The sequence below is a fragment of the Mchenga conophoros genome, linkage group LG17 (assembly GCF_057382185.1).
Source record: "Mchenga conophoros isolate Kocher_MC1m ecotype Shallow Benthic linkage group LG17, M_conophoros_male_GT1.1, whole genome shotgun sequence".
NCBI classification, from domain to species: Eukaryota; Metazoa; Chordata; class Actinopteri; order Cichliformes; family Cichlidae; genus Mchenga; species Mchenga conophoros.
In genome coordinates this window covers 21,129,908-21,155,111 of record NC_140542.1, presented here as the reverse complement: position 1 = coordinate 21,155,111, position 25,204 = coordinate 21,129,908, and the positions used below count along the sequence as shown (strand labels likewise).

At 42.0% G+C, this 25,204-nt stretch overlaps 2 protein-coding genes across 13 annotated transcripts in view; one reads left to right on the top strand and one right to left on the bottom strand.

The window, feature by feature from the left end:
• The window catches only part of rab3ip (RAB3A interacting protein (rabin3)), a 15,750-nt gene extending 5,933 nt beyond the window's left edge, over window positions 1-9,817 (bottom strand). For 4 of the 7 annotated variants that reach the window (XM_085253043.1, XM_085253047.1, XM_085253048.1 and 1 more), the window contains exons 1-5: window positions 9,676-9,816; window positions 1,879-1,999; window positions 977-1,093; window positions 508-674; window positions 266-431 (exon numbers count right to left, since the gene is read on the bottom strand). In XM_085253043.1, the coding sequence (XP_085109169.1) occupies window positions 266-431; window positions 508-674; window positions 977-1,066 (423 nt within the window). In that variant the 5' untranslated portion in view covers window positions 1,067-1,093; window positions 1,879-1,999; window positions 9,676-9,816. Of the gene's footprint in view, window positions 1-265; window positions 432-507; window positions 675-976; window positions 1,094-1,878; window positions 2,000-5,490; window positions 5,569-5,658; window positions 6,138-9,576 lie in introns of those variants that run through there. The other 3 variants (XM_085253046.1, XM_085253050.1, XM_085253045.1) reach the window with 3 other exon arrangements.
• On the top strand, window positions 8,760-25,204 carry proser2 (proline and serine rich 2). 6 transcript variants are annotated; one of them, XM_085253042.1, is made up of 5 exons: window positions 11,479-11,907; window positions 14,014-14,127; window positions 21,802-22,072; window positions 22,217-22,630; window positions 22,847-25,202. In XM_085253042.1, exons 2-5 carry the CDS (start codon window positions 14,062-14,064, stop codon window positions 23,683-23,685), a joined length of 1,590 nt encoding a protein of 529 aa, XP_085109168.1. In that variant the 5' UTR covers window positions 11,479-11,907; window positions 14,014-14,061; the 3' UTR covers window positions 23,686-25,202. The 6 variants fall into 6 exon arrangements, with proteins under 6 accessions (XP_085109166.1, XP_085109165.1, XP_085109164.1 ...); XM_085253040.1 differs by lacking the exon at window positions 11,479-11,907 and adding an exon at window positions 8,760-8,867 and having other exon boundaries at window positions 22,217-25,204; XM_085253039.1 differs by lacking the exon at window positions 11,479-11,907 and adding an exon at window positions 8,893-9,146 and having other exon boundaries at window positions 22,217-25,204.

The following is a 25,204-nucleotide window of genomic DNA, read 5'->3' as shown; positions in this document are numbered from 1 at the left end:
GTTTCATAATTTCTGAAGACTGCCCATCTTTAAATGATTTCTTTCTGTCCTCTCTCATGTCTCTGCTCTTGATCTTATTTCTTTTGTCTCTCCTGACAAAAGCATCCCTGAGTTTGGGGTGAACGGTTCCTTCAAAGCTTAAAAACACGAGAACTTGAGTTAAAGTCATGATTAGGTCACTTTCAGGTCAGATTAGTCTGGGGGAAGCTGACGTTGTGATGTCTTCTGCGTGATGAAGACATAACCCTAAGTGAGCGCACCCTACCCTCTGAGCCTTGGCGAGCTCCTCCTTCAGCCTCTCATATCCTTTCTCTCGGACCTCCATCACCGACGGGCTGCGCAGCCGTGACAGGCTGTCGCTCAGAGCACCACACTCCTCCCCATCCTCTCCGGACATGAACTCGGCCGACTCTGCCTCCAGGCCTGGCACGCTGTGCGGGGAAACAGCACGGGTGAGTTACGGATTACGGCTCATCGATTGGGTGCAGGCGCCTGTGTTTTTGTTACCTTCCATTGTGGCTGTGCCGCGGTGCCGAGTACACCGGCTGAGTGGGCAGCTGATCTGCTCGCAGTGAGGTGGGGAGGCCCGGAGGAGGCGCTCCCAGAGAGTGGGTGCGATATAGAGAAGTGGGCGGGGTGGTGTGACGGATGGCCGGGCGCTGATCCGATTGGTTCTGCAGGGCAAACACAAGCAGTCAGGGTGACACAAATTCCAGAACAGTGAGTTTATGATATTTCATCTTCACGCACAAACACACAATGAACTTTTCCACACAGGACACAAAAAAATCCTCGACAGCGAAGGGTTGTTTTTTTTTTTTTTTTAAATCATGCACAAGAGAAGACTTGGAGGCTGCGCAGATTTCTAAAAACAAAAACATTTTTATACCCGATGAACGATGAACTACGAGAGTGGACCTCCTGAAACGTGAAGCATGCATGGAGCTAACGGGAACGGCTGGAGCTCCGACCTTACCTGAAGGTCAGGTGTGGTGGGCGAGGCCAGATTCACCTCGTGGAACCCCTCCAGAGTCTCTGCATTGTTCTGACCGCTGCTGCAGGCCATAGCAACTGCTCTCAGACATCATACACTCTGAACAGACACACACACACAGAGCCGTGAGTCGTGTGAAAGCTGCAGCAGTCTCGCTTCAGTAGACTGCAGATGGAGAATTGGTGACTAACAGCGGGGGGGACCCAAAAAACAGGCTTCAAAAGATGTTTGTTGGTGAATTAGCAGCCGTCAGCGCTCTACTCGCTGCAAGTTTGCAATTAAAAAGTTTCTCGTTAACGCAGACAAATACAAAAGTCTTTCAAATGGATCCTTTATGTCCAGTTTATGCGAAGCTTGTAAGAGGCAGTGGTGGTCTGAAATTCAGCTGATTCTGTATGTGCTCCTGCAAACAGGTTCACGACTACACCCCCACAAAATAAAATACCATCTACCCGCAAAAAAAAAAAAAGAAAAAAAAAGTAACAGTCTGGCACTCTGTTTGCTGCCCCAGCTGGACACATAGAGTACTGCGGCATGCATAATTCAAATCACCACCTCAGAATTAAAGAAAACATCAGTGTGTTTTAATCTTGTGATTATTTTTCATGTGAAACCCTGAAACTGTCAAACTCTTGCAGGTGAGTTCAGGTGTTAAATTCAGAGGTGTTAAACTTAAGGTGAGCACAGAGAAGCCTTTTCAGCAGATTAATGAGGAAACAAAATCTGCATGGTGCTCACAGCAGAAACAGCCTTGGACCTTATTAACGGCTGTTTGATGACCTGAAGAAATAATAAAATAAAAAAATTATTTGGGTTTTTTTTAAACAGGCTAACACGCTCGGTGAAAGTGTCTCAGATCTCAAATTGTTTTCTGTTCACTGTACCATGGTGCAGCTGTGGATGGAGAAATCTGGAGGTTCAGTGGAGGCCCAAGGACAGGCAGTCAGTAAAACTCAGGTGAAGGAGTGACTCAGCACACGCCAACAGGAAAAGACTGTCCTGTACCTGAAAAACAGGGAAAGAGGCACAGAGACAGGTTAGTTTTACTTTCTGCTGTGAGTGAGTTTAAAATATTTGTCTTGGTAACCGATCCTAAAGATCATCAGGCTTAGAAGTCACTCTGTCTTTTAAATATCCACTAAATGCCTTTATTTTTAATGGTATTTTTAAAATCCTTAAATGAACCCCTACTACTCCTCAAAGAAAAAAAAAAACTGGAGGTAGCAAGAGCTCAGGCACTTTTTGCAGTCCAAGACTTGCCTGAGCCAGCAGCAGCTCCAGGTGAGCTAACATTAGCTGGTTTATGGATGCTGACTCGTAACATTTAGAGAGAATGAGGCGATCCCTGCATTTACCGTTTTACTGTCCGGATTCCAAACCTTAAATGAGAGCCGAGCTGAGTGGGCAGAAATTTCAACAGTAATTAATCTCACAGGCGGAAACAGGAGATGTCTTTGCCCCAGACTTCACCTGTCAGGCTGCTGAACTGCTGATTTCAAGGAGGGTTTGTGTGTTTTTCAGTTTCTTAAGAAACATTATAATCGTCGTTTTATTGATTCCTGCACAGTTTTCATTAAACTCCAGGTCTGAACACAGTGTACAGACATCACTCATGGTTTCAGCATGACAGCACAGGAGCTCAGTGGGACACTCTCTTGGATTTCGAAGCCAGTGTTTCCATCCCTAATTGAGACGTATCCACACAATAACTCACAATAACGCCTTTTAATTTAAACTGAAGCTTTTTTAAAATGATTTCCCCTTCTCCACTGAGCATTAGTTAGTAAGTAAGTAAGTAAGTAAACTTTATTTATTAAGTGCTTTTCACAGACAGGCAATCACAAAGCGCTGTACACAAATATTAAAATAAACAATAAAATCAATAGACATTATATACAATGTAAAAGATCAAATGTAAATAATGAAAAAAAAAAATAAATAAATATATATATATATATATATATATATATATATATATAAAATATGTAGATCAACAAAAGGCTTGTTTGAACAGAAGAGTTTTTTAACTGTTTTTTAAAAGAATCCACAGAGTCAAGCAAACGTAATTGTAGTGGTAAACTGTTCCACAGCCTTGGTGCAACAGACTGAAAGGCTCTGTCCCCTTTTGTCTTTGTTGCAGGTTTCACACCAATAAAAACACCAAGCTCACTGCACTGGTAGAAAATAAAGCCAAACTGCCAAAAATACTGATGGCTGCCAGGGAGACATTAGGCTGAAGTACACCTGTGAAGCAAACATAATTTACTCATCCTTAATGTCTGACTGCTCTCTCAGTCCCTGCACTGTCATGACCAGACACATGACCCCACGTCACGGACTGTTATTCCTCAAACGTCTATATACAGCAATGTGTGTTCACAAGATTTTCAGTAAACTTGATCTCTGACCTTGAGGTCAATGTCCATGAGTTTCAGCTCGCCTAAGATTTCTAGTAGACGCTCCTACACCAATCTTGAGTCATCGCTGCCCGCCCGGGTTATGACAGGACACCATCAGCCTTCAGGCTTAGGAGTAAAAACTGCAGTTCCTCTGACATCCACTTGAGGCCGCCTCCAATGCTGAGTCAGTTCCCATAGACTCCGATGTTAAAGCAGGTGGTACAAATGTGCTACCACAGGCTGAAGGCTGTCTAACTGACAGTCCCTGAACTCGACCTCTGGACTGTTTGTGCTGTTGGCACTTTTCATACTGGATTATCTGGCTAGTAATGAGGCGTCCTGCATTTTGGTGAGTGAAATTTTAGTCTTCCTCATCAGGAAGCATTACAATTACTTGACTGTATGTGTCAATCCTGCACCTCGTCCCTCTGAGCCTGGTCTGATGGCAGTAGCACTGCTGCTTCACTGCGATAAACAGGACATTTTAACCTTGGAGGCAACCTCAAGTGGCCGTTAGAGGAACTGCAGTTTTTGGCACCAACACATTGGTGCCAAGTCCAAACAGAAAACTCATATTTTAAAGCTTGCTAATCTTTAAATCTCTGAGCTAGAAATGGTAGCAAGGACCAACAAGACTTCACACACCAAGCTCAACAAGCCAAAACACCACCACCAAAGAAAAACAGCACTGTATTTCAAACATCTTCCGGTTAGACATTAGTTCGTCTTTCATCTGCCAGCACTATGATACAAAGTCCACCTGAACTTGCCGTTTTCAAGTAGGGAGCGGGCACGAGGTGGGCCTCTTGCAAGTTTAACCCATGCAGCTCCCTTATCTTCCAGTAATGTGGAGTTATTACTGCATTTCCTCCACAAACTGCCCAAAGTTAATGTACAGCTCATGAATAGGGATGGGTACCGGTATCAGAACTGTATGGGTATGTCAGAACCGGTGCTGACATAAACTGTAGTAACCAGACCGAAAAGCAGCGCACATTCTGGTGCTTTATTTCGGTGCTTTTTTTCCTGAGATGTCATACACTTTGGATTCTAGCCAATCATTTTACCTTTGCAAGCGTAGTAGGCGGGCCCAGGTACGTACGTTCTTTTAGAGCAGAGCTACAGATTAAAAATGCCCAAGGCGAAGCGGTCAAAAGTCTGGCTGTACTTCACAGCAAAAGATGCAAACTCAGCAGCCAACAACAAGTGCTTTACGCTGATACTGTGCAAAGGAGGTAACTCCTCAAATCTGATGAAACACCTGGCAACGTATGGCATTTTGTTAAAAGCCGAGAAATGCACCGTATTTGATAGCTTGCTGCGAGACCTCACACCGTGCACATCTACTGCGGGTGTGGTGCCTGTTATCGGACCCGGAGTTAGCAACATCCCCCAAGAACCCGAAGACGAGAGTCCTGGCCCCTAGCCCTGCCAGTGTAGCAGAAATGATGACGGATGATGATGGCAGCAGCAGCCGTTCTTCTCTGCGTGAGTAGCTTAATGTTGTTCGTGTGTAATTTACGTTGAGTAGGCTAACCACGTTCTTACATTAATGCACATAAGGTGAACTAGCAAACATCGTCGTAGTTACATGCGGCTGTCTTCTTGTTTGATGGCAGATACTCCCTTCACCCTGGCCAAAAAGGCTGAAATGACCAAAGAAAAAGTGGGAAACGGCTAAACACTTAGACAAAATTGGTGTTTTTTCCATTGATTAAGCACTGCTTCCAGCCAAGAGTGATACCATATATGCCCTATAGCTGCAGAAAAGGCTAACATTGTTATCTTTTTACAAAAAAAACAGCTAAACATAAGAGGTTTTTGGACAAAGTTTGTGTTCTTCATTCTTTAAGCACCGGTTCGAGCACCGTTTAAGCACCGGCACCGTTTCAAAAGTACCGGTTTGGTACTGGTATCGGATAAAACCTAAACGATACCCATCCCTACTCATGAAGGCTGGAGTCAAAGTTCAGCAGGCAGGCAAGAAGTTCCCTCTGAAACTTCATACCCGAGTTACTATATCATTAACCAGCATCACCGTGATGTGCTCTCAAAGTAATTAATTACTTCTTTGTCTCTCTCCTTTGCTTTGCATACCTCAGCAGAGTGGCTGAACAGCACACCGGTCACACCTGCTCCACCTGGTGTGTGTGTGTTCAGTGGGTGTGTCCTCCTCTGATGAATGTAAACACAAAGAGAGACTTAAGGACAAATAAAGCTGCTGTCACTCCCTCGCTGTATTTTAAGAGCATGCTGAGTGAGTACTTTGTTTCTCCGTCAGTATCATCATGTCATCTCTTCTTCTGCGCCCGTCATTAGGCCTGATTAGGGGTTTTGTTCCCGCCGCAGTGAGGCATGCTGGGAAATGATCCTCAGCTGTGACGCCGTGTCTCGGACTCTGTTAACGTTGAGTTGTGTCATTGTTTGGTCCGAGTTTCACTGATGCTGGAATGCAGCTGACAGCAGGCATTAATGTTGCATTCAAGGCCAATCAGACATCAGACTACAAAAAACTGCTGATGATACCTGATATGAATGAATCTCCTGTTTCCTCTTGTGCGGTTTGTTGAGGAGGTTTGTGGTTTCAAACTAGGGGCACGGAAATCAGCAAGTAATGTCAGATTATGATATATCTGTCTGAGGTTAAAGAGCCAAATTCCACAAACCAATCACAACTTCCGACCAACAAAGAGAGTTAAAACAATCAAATACTGTGAAAGATGCTGATTTTAGATCATTTAAGGTATTTTGGTTTAATTATTTATCCCATAAAATATTAATATAAAAGAAAGAAAGAAAGAAAGAAAGAAAGAAAGAAAGAAAGAAAGAAAGAAAGAAAGAAAGAAAGAAAGACAGCTCACGTCTGACAGTGTGCCGCTAGAAAAACACATCGGCAAAAACTCATCCAGGATGTATGACACATGGTGATGGACATCAACACACACAGGTGAAACCCCACCTTCATTAAAAACAACCTGACTCCTCTTCCCTGCCTGCCTGTCGCCATAGAGACCAGTCCTACAGAGCTTGGCGTGGTAACCCGACACGTCGCGCAAGGATCTGGTTACTCGGGCCGGCCGATGAAGGCTCATCCTGTGTCTCAGCAGGCAGCGTTTACACGAATCCCAAACAGCTCGACTGACCACAACAATGAAAAGCTCACCATCAACGGATTATGGTGACAAATGGGTCAAAATAAAGGTGTCGGGGCTCTGTGGCACTGACCAGCATTTATCATTTAACACAGAGAAGAGCAGGTGAACGGCATCCTTTAATACATCTCCAAAAAATAAGAGCGTGACACAGACAGTCATTGGAGGAATACCTGCTTCACCAAACATACGACAACCAGGCCTGACAGAAACTTCTGTGTGCTTACAGATGTGTACAGGTAATGGTTGTTCCCATAATTAGATGTATCAACTGAATTATCAGGATTTAAAGACTGAGCAGAACAAGCCAGACGTTAAAATCCTTTTGGGGTCTGTTCAATAATAGGATTAAGCCTGGAGATTCTTATACTTACCCCTCGATATATAAAGTGCAAAGGGAGGTCAGTTTGCATTCATTTACTGGTAATTATTCACACATTTTACTACATTTTAATTTTTTTTAATTATTTGGCAATTTAAAAATAAATCATTTCCAGCTTCTTTTTTTCCTAAAATTGGAAATGTGATTTTTTTTTCCAAAAATTGAACTTTTTTCTAGTGAATTTACAGGGTTTCGCTTATAAATTTATTTAAGCAGCAAATTTAGATTTTTTTTTTTTTAATCGTTTCACTTTCTCTGTGTGAAGTTGGCAGCTTTTCTTCATAGATTTTTTTTATTGCAGATATACTTATTTGGGTTTTTTTGGCCAGTTTGTCTCGTAAATTTTCCTATTTTGCCCACAAAATTGCAATTTTTTTCACTTTTTTGTCACAATTTTTTCACTTGGAAATTTGCCAGTTTATTCTCATAAAATTTCCTCCTAGATGTACCATTTTTTCTTTGAAAATTTGCCAGCTTTTCCTGATAATTTTCCTCATCTCTTGCCATAAATGTGGCAGGTGTTTTCTTCTTTATTTGTACTGTTTTTTTCTCATTAATCTGCCAGGTTTTTATTTTTTCTGAGCCCTGGGGTTTCCTCTTCTTACCTTCAGTGGTCCTGACACACTGTAGTACTTCAGAGAAACCTGATACCAAGCTCAGTGATATTTGTGCAGCATGTGCACAAACGTCACCTGTAGGGCTGCTCAATTAATCGAATTTTAATCACGATTACGATCTGGGCTTTCAACGATCATTAAAAATGACTGAGCCGATTATTAGCCCCTCCCTCATTTATCCGCGACACCTTAAAGGCCGTCTGTGAAAATATTGTCGGGCATAAACCGGTCCGTGGCGCAAAAAAGGTTGGAGACCGCTGATTAAGAGGACCCGAGGGAAGCTCGGAAAGCTAAGCAGAAGTTATTTGGAGAGGAGAGTGACTGCTGTTGGTTGAAAAGAGTTTAAAAAAAAAAAAAAAAACTTCAGTGGTGTTGCACACTATTTTATATTATTTTTTTAAAGTCATTGTTAACCCTTTAAAGCCGGTCAGAGCAGCACGCTCCGTTTTGCGTAACTATTTTTAAATCCCTGTAGAACCTGAACCGTGTAAGCTAGCGCAATAATTTGTTTTGCATATGAAACCGGAGGAGTTGTACTTACATCTTATGCCATCAGCTTGTCCTCGGTCACGGTTTCGTTCCACATAAAGCTTTGCAAAAATTGCATAAAAAGCGCTTGCAGGAACAAAAACATAATATTCCAGAAACACGCTTTGCCGATCTGATCAGCTGTTCGTAACACTTCCCACAGTGAAATGATGCACATGCTGTTTTCTTTGCAAATTTGCATCATAGGATTGTTTTTTGTTTTTCCTGCAGTATATAAAAATTGCTGTATCTCCAAAATAAAACTATGAAGACACTCAAAATAAATTTCCTGTGGTGGGAAACTATTTTTTTGCAACTTTATTGTATTTAAAGTTTTGAGGGATAAACCTCTTAAATTTCTCCAAGTAGAAATATATGTAAACAAAACAAAAGCGATTTTCAATTTTTTTTGTAGTTTATTGCACTTTTTTGCAATTTATGTAATTACTATGGACTTAATGCATACATATTATTAAAATATGGGCTATAACAGTTGTATTGATGTATAGCAACTTGAAATGCTCCCACAAATGGCACTACAGCATGTAAAAAAATAATATAAACTCTGGTGGACTTGGTTCTATAGTAGGTCTTAAAGGGTTAAATAAATATCGTCAAATAATCGTGATCTCAATTTCAGTGAAAATAATCGTGATTATCATTTTTGCCATAATCGAGCAGCCCTAGTCACCTGAGTTTACACCTGCAACAGCGTCTCTGCTCATTAACCCGACCTCCAGCTCTCCCTGCACCCCGCTTACAGTGTCACCTGTACGCTTGAGGTCACTCTTCCAGGTAAGGTACTCCTGCTCTCAGGTGGTGCCTTGTGGACAACTAGCACTGGATTAGCCGCGGATAGCACGTTACGTGATGTTACCTATCATGCTAATGCATTAATACGTGAGCACCTGCGGTGGCTTAAGTTAGAGAGCTAAGGACTGTCACCTGACGCCGTCTGAAAGATGCATGACAGCGGCGTCTTTGCGCGGAGCTTCGGGTTTCGCTGCTACATCGGGCTAAGGATTAGCTGAGCAGCTAACGTTTGCTGGCCAATTACTTGACATTAGTAAGAGGGTGAGTGTGGGCACAGGTGTGTTAAAAACACGGAAATAAAGCACATGACAAGAAGAGAACTACTAAAAAACCAAAAACCCAAACACATCCGTCTTTCTCATTCAGTAAACATCAGGGAATCGCTTGCAGAGGGAAACCCTGCTTCCATTATCGGCCACTGCTCTAAGCCTGGCCAGGGCTGGCTAATTTCATTCATTACATAAAACAGATGAATGCACGGATTTATGAAACTGCGGATTCGCTTTAAAACTCAGAAAACTGAGTGAGTGACGGAGTGATGCTGAGGGAGAAGAGAAACGCTGTCCGATAATGGGCGCATCGATGCTTTTTGTATATAGCACTTAAGCTAGCGGTGCTGAGCAAGTTCGCTTAACTCAGCGACTCACGGATTAAAATAAAAACCGTAACGAGGCCTTAAAGGTGTACTCACCGGACCCCCGCGTGCATAGCAGCCCAGTCGGTCAGTCTGCCTCACGGTAACGTGCCGAAACAGCCCGAAAAACAGACAAACAAACAGAGAGACACTCACCGGAGCGGCTGTTGACGCAGAGCGGAGCTCCAACTGACGGAAGGTACGTTCACGGTCCGCTGGGAAACCACAGAGCCACCAAGCAGTTCGTCACAGAGCAGTCCGTGCAGAGAGCAGGAATTCATTACTCGGCATTAGGCCCATGAACAAATAAAATGACATTACATTTAATTTAATTGTAAAAAAAAAAAAAAGAAAAGAGAGAGAGAGAGAGCTCGTGAAAGAGGAAACAAATAAAGACTAAGAAAAATGCATTCAAATTAATATGTAGCTCAAAAAGTCTGGACTTGTGAACTAAAAGTTGTAAAATAAAATAATTATAATAATAATTAAATAAATAAAATATTGTGCTTGGACAGAGAAATAATATTCTGAGATAATAAAAATTCAGATTTATGCAACTAAAGGCACAATATATGAAATGTATCATAAAATAAAAATATAGCTCAGTGAGGGGAATAATGCTTTACGATAGTTAAATTGTTGTTCAATTTACGATGTTAAAGTTGTGAAAACATAAAATGAATAATCAAATAAAATAAACACACGCAGTAATTATTTTTTTAATTAATTTAAAAATGTAGTAGGAGCGAGATAATATTCAGAGACAAAAATCCAAGTTTATTAAGTTTAAGTTGTAATAAACAAAATTGAACGTACTACCACTACTACTACTACTACTACTACTACTACTACTACTAATAATAATAATAATAATAATAATTTGTAGCTGGGAATGGGGATAGCATTTCCTGAAGGTCCCTGAGTATGAGATTAAATTTGTAAAATGAACAAATAGGTGGTATATTCCTTGAGATTAAGGTCTCCAGTGGTTTTAATCTTTAAATGTTCAATTCATTCCAGTCTGAGAGGCTGTGTGTGAGGATGAAGATAAACAGTGAAGTGAACATGTGAACAGTGATAAACAGTGAAGAAGAATTAAAAGCCACCAGGGGGCAAACAAGTCCCATTTTTCCAAGTTTAAAGACACGCTATGTTTTGTTGTGGGTGCGCACTTCCAGCACACGGAGACGCGAAGAATGCTTCCTCGGGTCTCTGGAGCTGTCCTCTATTAGATCCTGTTTCCTCGAGACTGCACATGTTCGCCCTCTTCTCAAACATACTGGTCCAGCTTTGTGGAAAATAACTGGTGGCACAAAGTCTGGCTTTTACCACAAAAACTCTTTATGACCAATAAAGGACGTTTCTTTTAAAATGCTTCATAGGTTCTATCCAACTAACCACTACCATCAGAGACTTGAAGGTGATATCAATTTAAATTGTTCTTTTTGTGGAACCGATAGGAAACAGTGGTTCATAAATTCAAGTTCTCCGTTTACTTTTGTATATAATGCAAAATATTTACTCAATAATGGACAATACGAATTAAAAGGCCTCGATCACCTTTTTAAACATTATACTTGTATAATTGAGTGTGTTAGAACGATTTTAAAGCTCTGGCATTTTGTGTTTGAGTTTATTTTTTTTTCCGTTTATTTTCTTAGTGCTCCTTTTTGTGTTGTTGTCAGCCAGTCTATATAAAGTTTGGGGGGGGGGGGGAATCAGGGTACTCAAAACCTGAGTAATCTGCAAGTTACAGTTACTCAGTGAGCAGCACAGCGAGTCCCGTCGGTGACGTCATATTACGTTTTATGACTGTGGAGCTAAATTTAAGTATTTTACACACAATTTGGATTCTTTAGTGTAAAACGGCGACACATTCTCCGGAGGAGTCAGTTAATATGTCACTCTGTAACTGTGTAATGTGGAGATATGATATAGATATATAAAGATGCAGATTCAGGGAGCTGGCTGATCTATATTTGATGTAAACTGTTTCTATTGTTCTTCTATTGTCCCAAAAGAATAACAGGAATGTGATGCGTTCAGTTACATGTCAAAACTAAACGAAACGAAACAAAGCTCACATGTCCTACTGCTTCTGAACCCATCCCTATGATACTCTGAGGTGTGTATGTGTGTGTGTGTAATATATTTCCACTGTGTCACACACCTGAATAAACCACACACACACCCTTCTGGGGGTGGAGTTTCCCCCGTGTTTTTAAGTAATGCGTAACGAGCCGAATGGTGTCATTACGCACACGGAGCTCGGACTATCGTTTCCAGCCAGATTAGAGGCTGATGTTGCTGCCTTCTCTGTGAAGGAGGAAAGTCATCTGTCCAGTTTCTGGTTTGAACTTCAGAATGATTAGTGCGAGGATTTTATGGGTAAGTTTCACTTTCCTGCATTTCACCGCATTTAGGTTTTTTTTTTTTTTTTTTTTTGGGGGGGGGGGGGGTTGTTTTGTTTTTTGTCCAGGTGTAAAATGGAAAAGAACGTTTTCTAAGGCAAATTTATTTTTTAGTGATTGTCTGATAGATGTTTAAGGTTAAAATGCAATACACTGAAGACACTTCAGAATATATGGACAGACTTCCTATAAGAATGAGAGACACATGTAAAGCCTGTTTTATCAGTTTGTGACGATCTCGTGAAAACTGAAAGGATTCACTGTTAATAATCATTTCCATGAGCAGGGATGTGTGCATAAAAGTATGTATTATTCGTTATCCTTTAAAGGAAAAGTTAAGTTCACGAGTAATTAAAAATGTGCTGTATTTCAAATGTTGAAAGTAAAGATCATTTACAGCATGTCAGTGTAAAAAAACATTAAAAAATAGTCGTTTACATCAATTTATCAATAATCATGGAGAAATGTAAATAAACCAAAGAAAATCTAAAGATGCTTAAAAATAATGGACTCAGGAGAAATATTAATATTGATAACAGAGGAATGAGTGCGCGTAACTGCCTGGGCTTGGTTTCATTCATAACTGTGCAGTAACACTCCTCTGTGTTTCATCATTGACTCACCATTTAACACCTACAAGTCCTGAGCCAGAGCAACCCAGCTGCTCCCTAACTGTGACCATGAAATTATTCTAGATTAGAAGGATACATATTTTATCTAATCAAAGAAGAAGAAGAAGAAGAAGAAGAAGAAAGTAGAAGTCTTTATAAAATAACAATAATAGCTTAACAGTGGTGGAAAGAGAACAGTCTGGGTTCAAGTAGTCAAGACTTAAACAGAAGTACCATTGCAGTGTTTTTAATTTTTTATCTAAGGTTTTTGGCAGTTAACCCAACAATGATATTCAGAATGAGCCTGTGCCTCACGATTGAACACTTTCAATCTGAGTTATGTTGATTTGGGGGTTTTCTTTACACAACTTGGAGATAAATTGGTTCATAATTGATCTCCACACCTGCAGATCCGGTTTAGCTGTGTGACAGGTAACAAAGTGTTGTGCTTGTACTAAACCTAATGCCCTGCTGAGCTGTGACTGAGGACCCATGTGAACCCGGGCTGGTTTCAGACCCAGATTCATTCACTGTGACCGCCTCATCTATACTTAGATTTTTCTTGGCCCTCCAGCCACTTCCTCATTTCTGTCTTTTCAAACTCATCAAGCAGCATTTCTCTTTGTTCTTGTCATGAGCGCGGCATCAAGCAGGAATGTGTCGGCCGAGAAGCTCGTTGGTTTCGGCTCTGCGATCCTGTTCTGCAGCTTCCTGCTCTCGGTTAACTGGTCCATCAGGTGCTGTGGACTAAATTTACCCTTGTGCTCCGTTACGTTCCTGAGGGAAACACTACATTTATCCGACAGGTTTTTAATGCTGTTGAAGATTAATCCAGCTCTTTATGACCTTACAACAAGAAAACTGCTGCTTTCTGCAACTGCTGCCAACTATTTAAAAAATCTGTAACCTGTAAACTGAGGGCTTTACAAATAAATTTACAAATGCAAGCATACTTTATTCATCTTAATATAGTTTTGTCTCGCAGTCTTTAAATCTTACATTTTATTGCTTCTTTATTGGGCCAAATGTAAATCTGCTACAAACTTGATGTAGAAATCTTGCATGTAATAACAAAACCAGGTGGCTGAAAGATATTTTTATTGATTATACAGCAGCAGTAGCACCTAAGAAGTTGCGAGTAATTTTAAAACCTCCCTTCTTGGTTTGAGGCCAAAATATGTAAACATGTCCAATATTTCACAAAAAATCCAAACATTTACCCCCCCACCCTCACCCACCCAAAAAAAAGCACAACCCTTGATATGTATCTATGTCAAGCCAACTGCACTATCAATACTCTTTCATTCTAGAGCAGCTGTTTTAGCTCCTCCCCTTTAAGCCAACTTCATTCTGATTGGCTGCAGCTCATACTCCTGATATCACATGGAGCCAGGAGCAAAAAAAACAGCTTGACACTGAGCCTTCAGTGAAGTCTAAAGCCTGAGCTGACATGCTCTCCTCTGTGTCTGCAGACTCTCGTTCAGATGCAGATTAGATGATTCTACAGAGCAGAACCAGACATGGACTTCCGTCTGCAGGAAAAATCTCACCTCTACTACAAGGTCAATGGGAGCTCCAGACCAGGCGTGAGTACTCAAAAACCACTCTGGTTTACTCACAGCTGAGTTTTTTGTTGCTTCTCTGTAATTTAGCACACATTCTTATGAGCAAACCGACACAGGAAACAGGCTAAAACTAAACAGATTTGGGTTTTTTTTTTGGTTTTTTAATTAAAGCAATTGTAATAACTTTGTTACCACAAGAGAAGTCAGGGAAGGGGGGAAAGTCCCATTAGAGTTTTTAATCTGTCAAAACCTGGTGACATGAAACAACAGTTTTTCTATCTTAAAGAAGAATCGGTCCATTGAGTAGTTCAGTTGTGTCCATGGGGCAATAGTCCCCTGTGTCAGCCTTCAGCATAAGGGTAACCTGCTCAACCAGAAGAGGTCTTACTGTCTGGGTTTTTTTTTTTTTTTTTTTTGTATTTTGCCCCTGAACAGAGGAACAAAAGGAGCATGGCTTTGCAGCCAAGTTGAATTGAAATAAAACTGGAGGTCACTCTGATCTTGGCTGTTATCTCTGCACAGGGACAGATGTAGATGTCTAACGTTCTCTTAGGGAATCAGCAATATCAGTCTTCCTGTTGGTAAAACAGTCATTTTGGAGCTATTTTTCAACTATAAAAGACCACCAGCCTTTAGAAAAAGCTGCTAATTGGCTCCTGCACGAGTATTCCCCTGTGTGGTCAATAGCGGGTCACATTCAATTCAATTCAATTCAATTCAATTCAATTTTATTTATATAGCGCCAAATCACAACAAAAGTCGCCTCAAGGCGCTTCATAGATACAGAGAAAAACCCAACAATCATATGACCCCCTATGAGCAAGCACTTTGGCGACAGTGGGAAGGAAAAACTCCCTTTTAACAGGAAGAAACCTCCGGCAGAACCAGGCTCAGGGAGGGGCGGCCATCTGCTGCGACCGGTTGGGGTGAGAGAAGGAAGACAGGATAAAGACATGCTGTGGAAGAGAGACAGAGGTTAATAACAGATATGATTCAATGCAGAGAGGTCTATTAATACATAGTGAGTGAGAAAGGTGACTGGAAAGGAAAAACTCAATGCATCATGGGAATCCCCCGGCAGCCTACATCTATTGCAGCATAACAAAGGGAGGATTCAGGGTCACCTGGTCCAGCCCTAACTATATGCTTTAGAAAAAAGGAAAGTTTTAAGCCTAATCTTAAAAGTAGAGATAGTGTCTGTCTCCCGAATCCAAACTGGAAGCTGGTTCCACAGAAGAGGGGCCTGAAAACTGAAGGCTCTCCCTCCCATTCTACTTTTAAATACTCTAGGAACAACAAGTAGGCCTGCAGAGCGAGAGCGGAGCGCTCTAATAGGGTGATATGGTACTACAAGGTCATTAAGATAAGATGGGGCCTGATTATTTAAGACCTTGTATGTGAGGAGCAGGATTTTGAATTCAATTCTGGATTTAACAGGAAGCCAATGAAGGGAAGCCAAAACAGGAGAAATATGCTCTCTCTTTCTAGTCCCTGTCAGGACTCTTGCTGCAGCATTTTGGATTAGCTGAAGGCTTTTCAGTGAGTTTTTTGGACATCCTGATAATAATGAATTACAGTAGTCCAGCCTGGAAGTAATAAATGCATGAACTAGTTTTTCAGCGTCACTCTGAGACAGGATATTTCTAATTTTAGAGATGTTGCGCAAATGGAAGAAAGCAGTCTTACATATTTGTTTAATATGTGCGTTGAAGGACATGTCCTGGTCAAAAATGACTCCAAGGTTCCTCACCGCGTTACTGGAGGCCAAGGTAATGCCATCCAGAGTAAGAATCTGATTAGATACCATATTTCTAAGATTTTCAGGGCCGAGTACAATAACCTCAGTTTTATCTGAATTAAGAAGCAGAAAGTTAGCGGCCATCCAGGTCTTTATGTCTTTAAGACATTCCTGCAGTTTAACTAATTGGTGTGTGTTATCTGGCTTCATGGACAGATAGAGCTGGGTGTCATCTGCATAGCAGTGAAAATGTATGCTATGTCTTCTAATGATACTGCCTAAGGGAAGCATGTATAATGTAAACAGAATTGGTCCTAGCACTGAACCCTGTGGAACTCCATAATTAACCTCAGTGTGTGAAGAGGACTCTCCATTTACATGCACGAATTGGAGTCTATTAGATAGATATGATACAAACCACTGCAGCGCAGTACTTGTAATACCTACAGCATGTTCTAATCGCTCTAATAGGATATTATGATCAACAGTATCGAACGCTGCACTGAGGTCTAGCAGGACAAGCACAGAGATGAGTCCACTGTCAGAGGCCATAAGAAGATCATTTGTAACCTTCACTAAAGCTGTTTCTGTGCTGTGCTGAGCTCTGAAACCTGACTGAAACTCTTCAAATAAACCATTCCTCTGCAGATGATCTGTTAGCTGTTTGACAACTACTCTTTCAAGGATTTTTGATATGAAAGGAAGGTTGGAGATTGGCCTATAATTAGCTAAGACTGCTGGGTCTAGAGATGGCTTTTTGAGTAAAGGTTTAACTACAGCCAGCTTGAAGGCCTGTGGTACATAGCCGATTATTAGAGATAGGTTGATCATATTTAAGATCGAAGAATTAATTAATGGCAGGACTTCTTTGAGCAGTTTTGTAGGAATGGGGTCTAAAAGACACGTTGATGGTTTGGAGGAAGTAATTATTGAAGTTAACTCAGAAAGATCAATTGGAGAAAAAGAGTCTAACTTAATATCAATGGTACTAAGAGTAGCTGTAGATGATATTACATCTGTGGGATGATTATTGGTAATTTTTTCTCTAATGATAAAAATTTTATTTGTGAAGAAGTTCATGAAGTCATTACTAGTTAACGTTAAAGGGATGGTTGGCTCAAAAGAGCTCTGACTTTTTGTCAGCCTGGCTACAGTGCTGAAGAGAAACCTAGGGTTGTTCTTATTTTCTTCAATCAGTGATGAATAGTAAGATGTTCTGGCTTTGCGGAGGGCTTTCTTATAAAGCAGCAAACTATTTCTCCAGGCTAAATGATGATCCTCTAGATTTGTGACACGCCATTTCCTCTCCAGATTACGAGTCATCTGCTTTAGGGTACGTGTTTCAGAATTATACCACGGAGTCAGGTACTTCTGATTAGAGACCTTAGTTTTCACAGGAGCTACAGTATCCAGAGTCGTACGTAGTGAGGAGGTGAAATTATTAACAAGATAATCGACCTCTGTTGGGGTAGCGTTCAGATAGCTGCTTTGCTCTGTGTTGGTACAGGGCATTGGAGATGATAACAGTGGGTGGATTATATTCTTAAACTTAGTTACAGTGCTTTCAGAAAGACATCTACTTTGATAAAGTCTACTCTTCACCGCTGTGTAATCAATTATTGTAAAAGTAAATGTTATCAGGAAATGATCAGACAGGAGAGGGTTTTCAGGAAACACTGTTAAATGTTCAGGTTCGATGCCATATGTTAAAACAAGATCTAGAGTGTGATTAAAGTGGTGGGTGGGTTCTTTTACATTTTGAGAGAAACCAATTGAGTCTAATAACAGATTAAATGCCATGTTGAGGCTGTCATTTTTAGCATCTACATGGATGTTAAAATCACCCACAATAATTATTTTATCTGAGCTCAGAACTAAATTAGATATAAAGTCTGAGAAATCAGACAGAAACTCTGTGTAAGGCCCAGGTGGACGATAGATGATAACAAGTAAGACTGGTTTCTGAGTTTCACAGCTGGGGTGGACAATGTTAAGCATCAGGCTTTCAAATGAATTAAAAGTCTGTCTTGGTCTTTCATTAATTAATAGGCTGGTGTGAAAAATTGCTGCCACACCGCCCCCTCGGCCTGTGCTTCGAGATTTCTGGTAGTTAGAATGGCTCGGGGGTGTTGATTCATTTAAACTAACATAATCATCCTGCTGCAACCAGGTTTCTGTAAGGCAGAGTAAATCAATTTGTTGATCAATTATTAAGTCATGTACTAACAGAGACTTGGAGGAGAGAGACCTAATATTTAATAATCCACATTTCACTGTTTTACTCTTTGGTTCAGATGTGGATACTGTATTGTTCTTTCTTTGTGATTGTTTATGTTTAAGTTGTTTGTCGCTGGTTTTTAGTTTGTTTTTTGTCTTTTTGGAAGCTGACACAGTCTCTATGGAGATGGGTTTTTGGGGGGGTAGCAGGAGGAGAGAAGCTGCAGAGAAGCGTGTAAGACTGCAACTCTGCTTCCTGGTCCCAACTCTGGATAGTCATATTTTGGGGGGTTTAATAAATTTGTCCATATTTCTAGAAATGAGAGCTGCTCCATCCAAAGTGGGATGGATGCCGTCTCTCCTAACAAGACCAGGTTTCCTCCAGAAGGTTTGCCAATTATCTATGAAGCCCACATCGTTTCTGGGACACCACTCAGACAGCCAGCAATTTAAGGAGAACATGCGGCTAAACATGTCACTCCTGGTCTGATTGGGGAGGGGACCAGAGAAAACTACAGAGTCCGACATTGTTTTGGCAAAGTTGCACACCGATTCAATATTGATTTTAGTGACCTCCGATTGGCGTAACCGGGTGTCATTACTGCCGACGTGAATTATGATTTTACTGAATTTACGTTTACCCTTAGCCAGCAGTTTTAAATTTCCTTCAATGTCGCCTGCTCTGGCCCCTGGAAGACAATTGACTATGGTTGCCGGTGTCTCTAGCTTCACATGTCTGAGAACAGAATCGCCAATTACCAGAGTTTGACCCCCGGCGGGTGTGTCGCCGAGTGGGGAAAAACGGTTAGACACATGAACGGGTTGGTGGTGTACCTGGGGCTTCTGTTTAGGACTATGCTTCCTCCTCACCGTGACCCAGCCGCCCTGATTCCCCAGCTGCTTGGGACCTGCCGGGGAACAGCTAGCGGGGCCTACGCTATTTTCGGCTGCACCAGCTACAGGGGCCTGGCTAGCTGCGGGTGAATGAAGGGTGCGAAGCCGAGTCTCCAATTCAGTAATCCTGGCCTCCAGAGCTGCAAATATGCTACATTTGTTACAGATATCATTACTGCTAAAGGAGGCCGAGGAGTCACATCATGGCAGAGAAAAGAGCAGTCCTGTTCTTTTTGTCCTATTAACCACAGCAAACAGAGTCTGCGTATCAGGTGAACACCCAATTGTTCAAGCTGCATTTTCACGCTGGATAAGGCCTCGACGTCATGTTTACACAACGCAGCCAGTCATTTCAGAAGCTAGGAAGCTACACCTGCCTAACAACTTAATCCCTTCACATGCCTCAGGGATGAGATTCATTATCAGCACATGACACAGCCGAACCGGTTAAGCTGCAGTTTTTTAGGTCCTGAGCTGCTTCGCTACAATGGACGACTTTCATGGCAGCTGAAACCAGCAGATCTGCATGTTTGTCTCTTATTAGTTTCACGAGGGTGTTGCTGCAGGTGTCTTTGTCTTTGCAGGTATCTCGGTAATCTGGTCGTAGCACTTTTCATTTCAACTGCAGCCTGAAGGTCATTACCTTCACAGAGAACAAATAAGGTGTAAAAGTCCTGCTGTCCACTTTTCAGAGCAGTGGTACTCACGTGTAAGTCCTGGGTCATGAATCCCAGTTCAGTAATTAAGATGTCTCAATTCAGATTTTTTTGTGTTTGAGTTTTCTTTGCGAAGTCAAGTTTGTAGAAACACTGAACATTTGAACCAGCGAAAGTCACGGGTGACACGTGCAAAAATCTGTTTTATTGAAGAGCTTTGAAAGAAAATAGAGTTTAGACTCTTTCATAGAGTTGCCAGCTGTAATTTAAAATGATAACGAACCACTTTGTTCACATAACAAGGCTTTTTTTCTTATTTATTTTTTAAGTCCATTACACATTGTGTCAGGGGATCCCCTAAAGCCATGTGGTTTGGTTTAAATAGGTGGCCTCGATCCTATCAGGACCACAGAAAGACCTCAGCAAAATCAGCAGCCACTGCCACTGAGTGCTGTCACTGGATACCCTGCTGTGGTGGTTCTGAGTATGTGGAGGTGAAGAGGAAGAGGTGAGGGAGCCGTCCAGCAGGAGAGAGAGGGAGGGCCAGCTGAGCCAGAAACAGGGTGGGAAAAGAAGTCTGGAAGAACAAACAAGTCTGTGTTCCCTCTACACATGCCTACTGTGTGAGAGTCATACCTGGAACGTTCGCACCCATATATGTGGAGCTCAGTGATGAGGAGACATAAGCAGCACCACAGCAGGCCTTTTTGTCTTGTTTTGCATTAAGAACAATAATCAGTCTTTTTTCAGTATGTTTCAGTCATAAACAGGAAAATGGGCAGATGTAGTGACTGTGAGGTCACAGGCAGGTTTGAGAAATTCTGCGAAACCCTCAAGTCAAGCCTTTTTGCCATTGTTGCACACCTGGGAGCATATTTGGATAATCCACCTTTCTGACTCTTCTGATTCTTGGAAACTAGAGCAGAGCACATATGAAAGTCAGCCTGCTGGCTGCAGGAAAGAACTCAGCTTTAAGGCCCTTTTAAAAAAAAAAATTGTATATTTAGAGAAACATTCAACTTTGATATCTTCAAAACTGAACACATGCCTAGATTTGAACTTACCGTAAATGGAAAAAGAGCTGCTGTGCTAGTGCCAAACTAAACAAAGTGGAGGTATTTTCTGCAGAGAAGAGGAATAAAAGCAATACTGAATATGTGTGTGTGTGCATGAGCGGCAGGCAGAAAGAACAAGGTGGATAAATTTAAATACCCGAGAGTCAATCATCCGCAGCAACGGACAGTGCACAGGAGAGGTGAAGAAGAGAGTGCAGGCCGAGTGGATTGGTGAAGACAAGTGTGACAGAATTATTAGCGAGAGTGAACAGGAAGGTTTAACACATGGTAGTGAGACCTGTAATGTTTGGTTTGGAGACAGTGCACTAACAAAATGACAGGTGGTGTCTGGCAATCCCGCCTCCTCAATTTCTGCCATGAAGCCAAGATGACTGCTGAAAAAAAAATCAGCCAATGTATTCTTTTCATTGGTCAGCAGGGGGCGAGTGGGAAAATGACTCTCAGCTCTCTTGCCCTTTGACCTCAGTAAAATGATATCCTGATAGCTTTACTAGCTCAGTCACTAGTTTGAGGTAATATTAAATAAATCCTGAAATCCAGTTAGTAAATTATCGTCATTATTAGAGTAACACTTCATAAATAGATCTGCAGTGAATCTATGTAAAGGCTACGGCGTAGCTCATGCACGTGGCCAACACCATTACCTGCATTTATCTATGTGTAGTCGCTTGCAAGCACATGAGGTGCAGATACATTTTTACAGAAGCACAGGTCAGGTGACGGTGAACCAATAACATTTATCACTGAATCATGAAGAATAAAAAAGGATGATTCAGCAAATACTCGCTTGTTCTATTTAAAAATGTTTCAAAATGTCAAAATCTTTTTTTCATACTTTGTATGTACTTTCACATACAGGAAGTACACAAATATTTTTGCACACTAAAACAAACAAGAACAAGAAAAATGGTGTGTAAAGTGTTTAAATCAGAAACCCAGAGTGCCTCCCTCTTAAGTGGCAACCTTCAAATCTTCCCCTCCCTTTATAAATAGTGGAGAAACCTCTCTCTGTGTGTGCTACAGTGATTCACAGTAACCTGACTCTTTAACCTTTGAGGCAAAAATGTTAAGGAACAAAGAAGACATAGCAGAAATGTTTTATATCTCTTCACAGGATGATCAAGACCTGAGTCAAGAGGAGCAGGACTGCATCCAGTTCTTTGAGAAAACCATTGATTCGCTGGAGGCAAGTTTAGAGGAGGACGACTGGAGGCTTGTGCGAGCAAGGCCCTTTGAAAACGCCACTCAAGAGGTCACTAGACCTGTGGCTATGAGCGCCAACCCCTACGATACCAACCCCAAAGATCACGATATTATTGACTTGGTCCACAAGGAAGCAGATTCGGTGCACTCTAAAGAGCCGATCTTCAGTCCCAACCATCGAGGTAGCGTACAGCAGTTGGCGTTTGTGTTCGGGGTAGTCAGTTACAATATTTAAAATTGTTTATGTAGATGAAGCAGATTATTAAATTACATCTCTAAACTACTAAATCACGGTGACTGAAACTTCTTCAATTTGTTTCTACCAGGCTTTCAGACTATGGTGCCACCCCCTGAAAGCCACTTTGAGACAAAGCCAAGGCACAATCCGATGGACAGCTTGCCTTCAGAGTACAACCCTCCCCTCCCGAGTGGCATGTCCGGGCAGACGAACACACCCTACCACCTGGCAGGCAGTGTCCCCACCCCCGTGCTGATTGCCAAGAAGATAGCTGAGAACCAGTCCGGAGGAACAGCTAACTTCCTTCCTTCACTCCACCACCTCAGCGTGGATGAAAAGCCAAGCACAGATCATCCAGTGAAGCAGGGTCCTCCTACATCTGCCAAGCCTACCCACTACCCTGACAACATCAACATGATCGTTGGCAGCAAGGACCGTCAAAACCAGCCACCACCTAATGTGAGCATCCAGGAGAAACAGGCGCATATGCTGGCAAACCTAGGTATGAATCAACCTCTGCTGCAGGACGATTCTCTACACATTGTAGGGAAGAAGCCTCGAAATGTTCCTACTCGCAGCATTTCCTTCAGTGACCCCACACCAAACAAATCTAGAATGGAGGCCCTGTCTAAGCTAGGCCTAACCAGAAATCGAGCTATGTCTGGGGGTATGCCAGTCCAAATCACCCCTAACATTACCCCGCTGGTTCCTCTTACAGGTGCAGGCAGCAGTCCCACACCACTGGAGGCTCATCATCCAACAACAACTGAGACTGGGCCCAAATCGCCCAAAGCCCATGTCACTACCCCACCTCAGACCCTGATTCATGCTGACAGGAAACCTGAGGTTCGGAGGACATCTTCCTCTAGGAGCAATGACGACAGAAACCCCCAACCAAGCCTGTCGCGTCCAGCTGTTGCACAGAGCAGCTCCTATCCACCTCCTGTGGAAAACAAAGTATCCATCCCCCAACAGCCATCTGAGGTGACCTCGTTGGCACTTAACAGCTACGGAGGAAAATCCATCGTGGTCCACCCTTCTGTTGGTTCCAAGAGTGAATCTGCACCCTCAACAACAAGCCATGAACCCAGAACCCACGCTTCTGCACTCTCCAACCCCAGTGATCCCAACACCTACGGGGGAAAGAGCAAAGTCATGACCCCCGGTTCCCTATCTGGCTCCAGGACCGAGCTTCCCGACATCCTTAGCTCACACATGGACAGGGGTCAAACCTTGCCCTACAAATCAGAGCTGCTGCAGCCCGAGCACAACAGCTACGGAGGAAGGAGCCGAAACTTCAACCCAGTCACCGGCTTATATCGCACTTCAGAAAACCCAGCAAGGGGTTCCAAACCTCCAGCCCCAACACCGGCCCCGAGACCTCCTCGGCACATTGTTCCCCAGAAACCTGCGACGTCCTTGTCCGCAGACAACAGGCGAAGATCCAACTCGATGTTCCGTCCCCAAGGCATCACGGTGCAGTTTTCTGGTCGAGGGGAGATGAATGAATCACGCAGAGAGGCACTGAGGAAACTGGGGTTGCTGAAAAAGTCTTGATGAACTCTTGTTTGTTTTCTGGATTTATCCTCAGTTTTTACCTGCTGGTGGAGGTTGTTTCGTTATAGCTCCCTCTATTGAGTGGATAAAGACAGACTTTTACAGATTTACAGATAGACAGTGCAGCTGAGCTAAACTGCTTTAAATCTCTCCAAAAAGTTTGGAAAAAAACATTTATTTAGCTTCCTGTCTCAGCTTTGTTTGTGATACGAGTCCGATTGTGAACGTCCAGAGTTTTTTTAGCCTTTTTACCAAAAGCATTAGTTTAATCTGGAGGCTCTCAAGCCTCTTTGGATTTAAGGTTGGATAGATTTTCACTGGGATTTTTTTTTCTGTTTAAAACTTGGATTCTCAGACTGTGAAGTCTTTATCACCTCTGTTACACGGGAGCCTTTTTCTTGTTTTCACTGGTTTTCTTTACTGACTTTGGACATTTTTTCTAGTCAGTGGTATGTTAGTGTGTATTTGTTTTTCCAGTTAAAAGCACTTTTTCTTTTTTTTAAAAAAACTTCTAATATAATCAGCACTAAAGAGCAAAAAGGGATCTTATGTATGGGACTAACAAAGAAAAGATGCTGTTTCCTTGAAGATGAGGAGCCGAGCCGAGCAGGGGGATATTTTTACTCCAATGAACAAACCTCCCACACCAAACCACAGACTGGTGGTCTGGGTTTGAGGGCAGGACTTTTACTTTTTTACTACACAGAGGGAATACTTTAAAAACTGCTCTTTAGGGATGGGTGTGCACATAGCATTGGACAAAACACGAGCACTAAAACCACACAGTCTAGAAATACATCCTCGATATGTTGTTTCTGACATTTGAAAATGTGTTATTTAACTCTGTGTGCGTGTGTGTGCGCGCGCGTGTGTGTGTGTGCGTGCGTGTGTGTGTGTGTGTGTGTGTGTATGTGTTTATCAAGACTCCGGCCTCTGTAGTTTACCTACAGTAACTTTTGAAGTATATATTTTATAAACTTATGTTTACAGACTCCGGTTCTCTGTAGTTCAGCTACAGTCATGTTGAAGTATCTAATGGTGCATACCTGCAGTATGGAGCTACTTTATGAGGAAATGTTCCTGTGAAGTGGTCACGTCTGCACAGATTAGGGATAAAAAGTGCCTCTTGTGTGGTTAAAGGGAAGCTGAGCGGCCATGTGAAAGTTGCTGCTATAACTGAACAGCCTGGTGTTCTTTCTGATTGTTGAAATATCCACATTATAAACTGTACATAGTCCATCTGCTCGAATATTTGCACCCATTAAACTGAACAATCTTACATCTGTCTGCATGTTTTGTCTGTTTTGTCCTGATTAACTGGGGAATGTGAAAAAGAAGCAGCTGTTTAATGACTGGGTAGTTTCAGCTGAGAGGAGGTTTTTTTTTTTGGTTTTTTTTTTTAGGATTTTACCCATCAAAGCTGCACAGCCTCTTTGAAACCATAGAAGACTCAAAGGTACCTCATTTGCACTTGTAGCCAACATGGAAGCCGTATTGGTACAGCATGTCTACTAGAGCA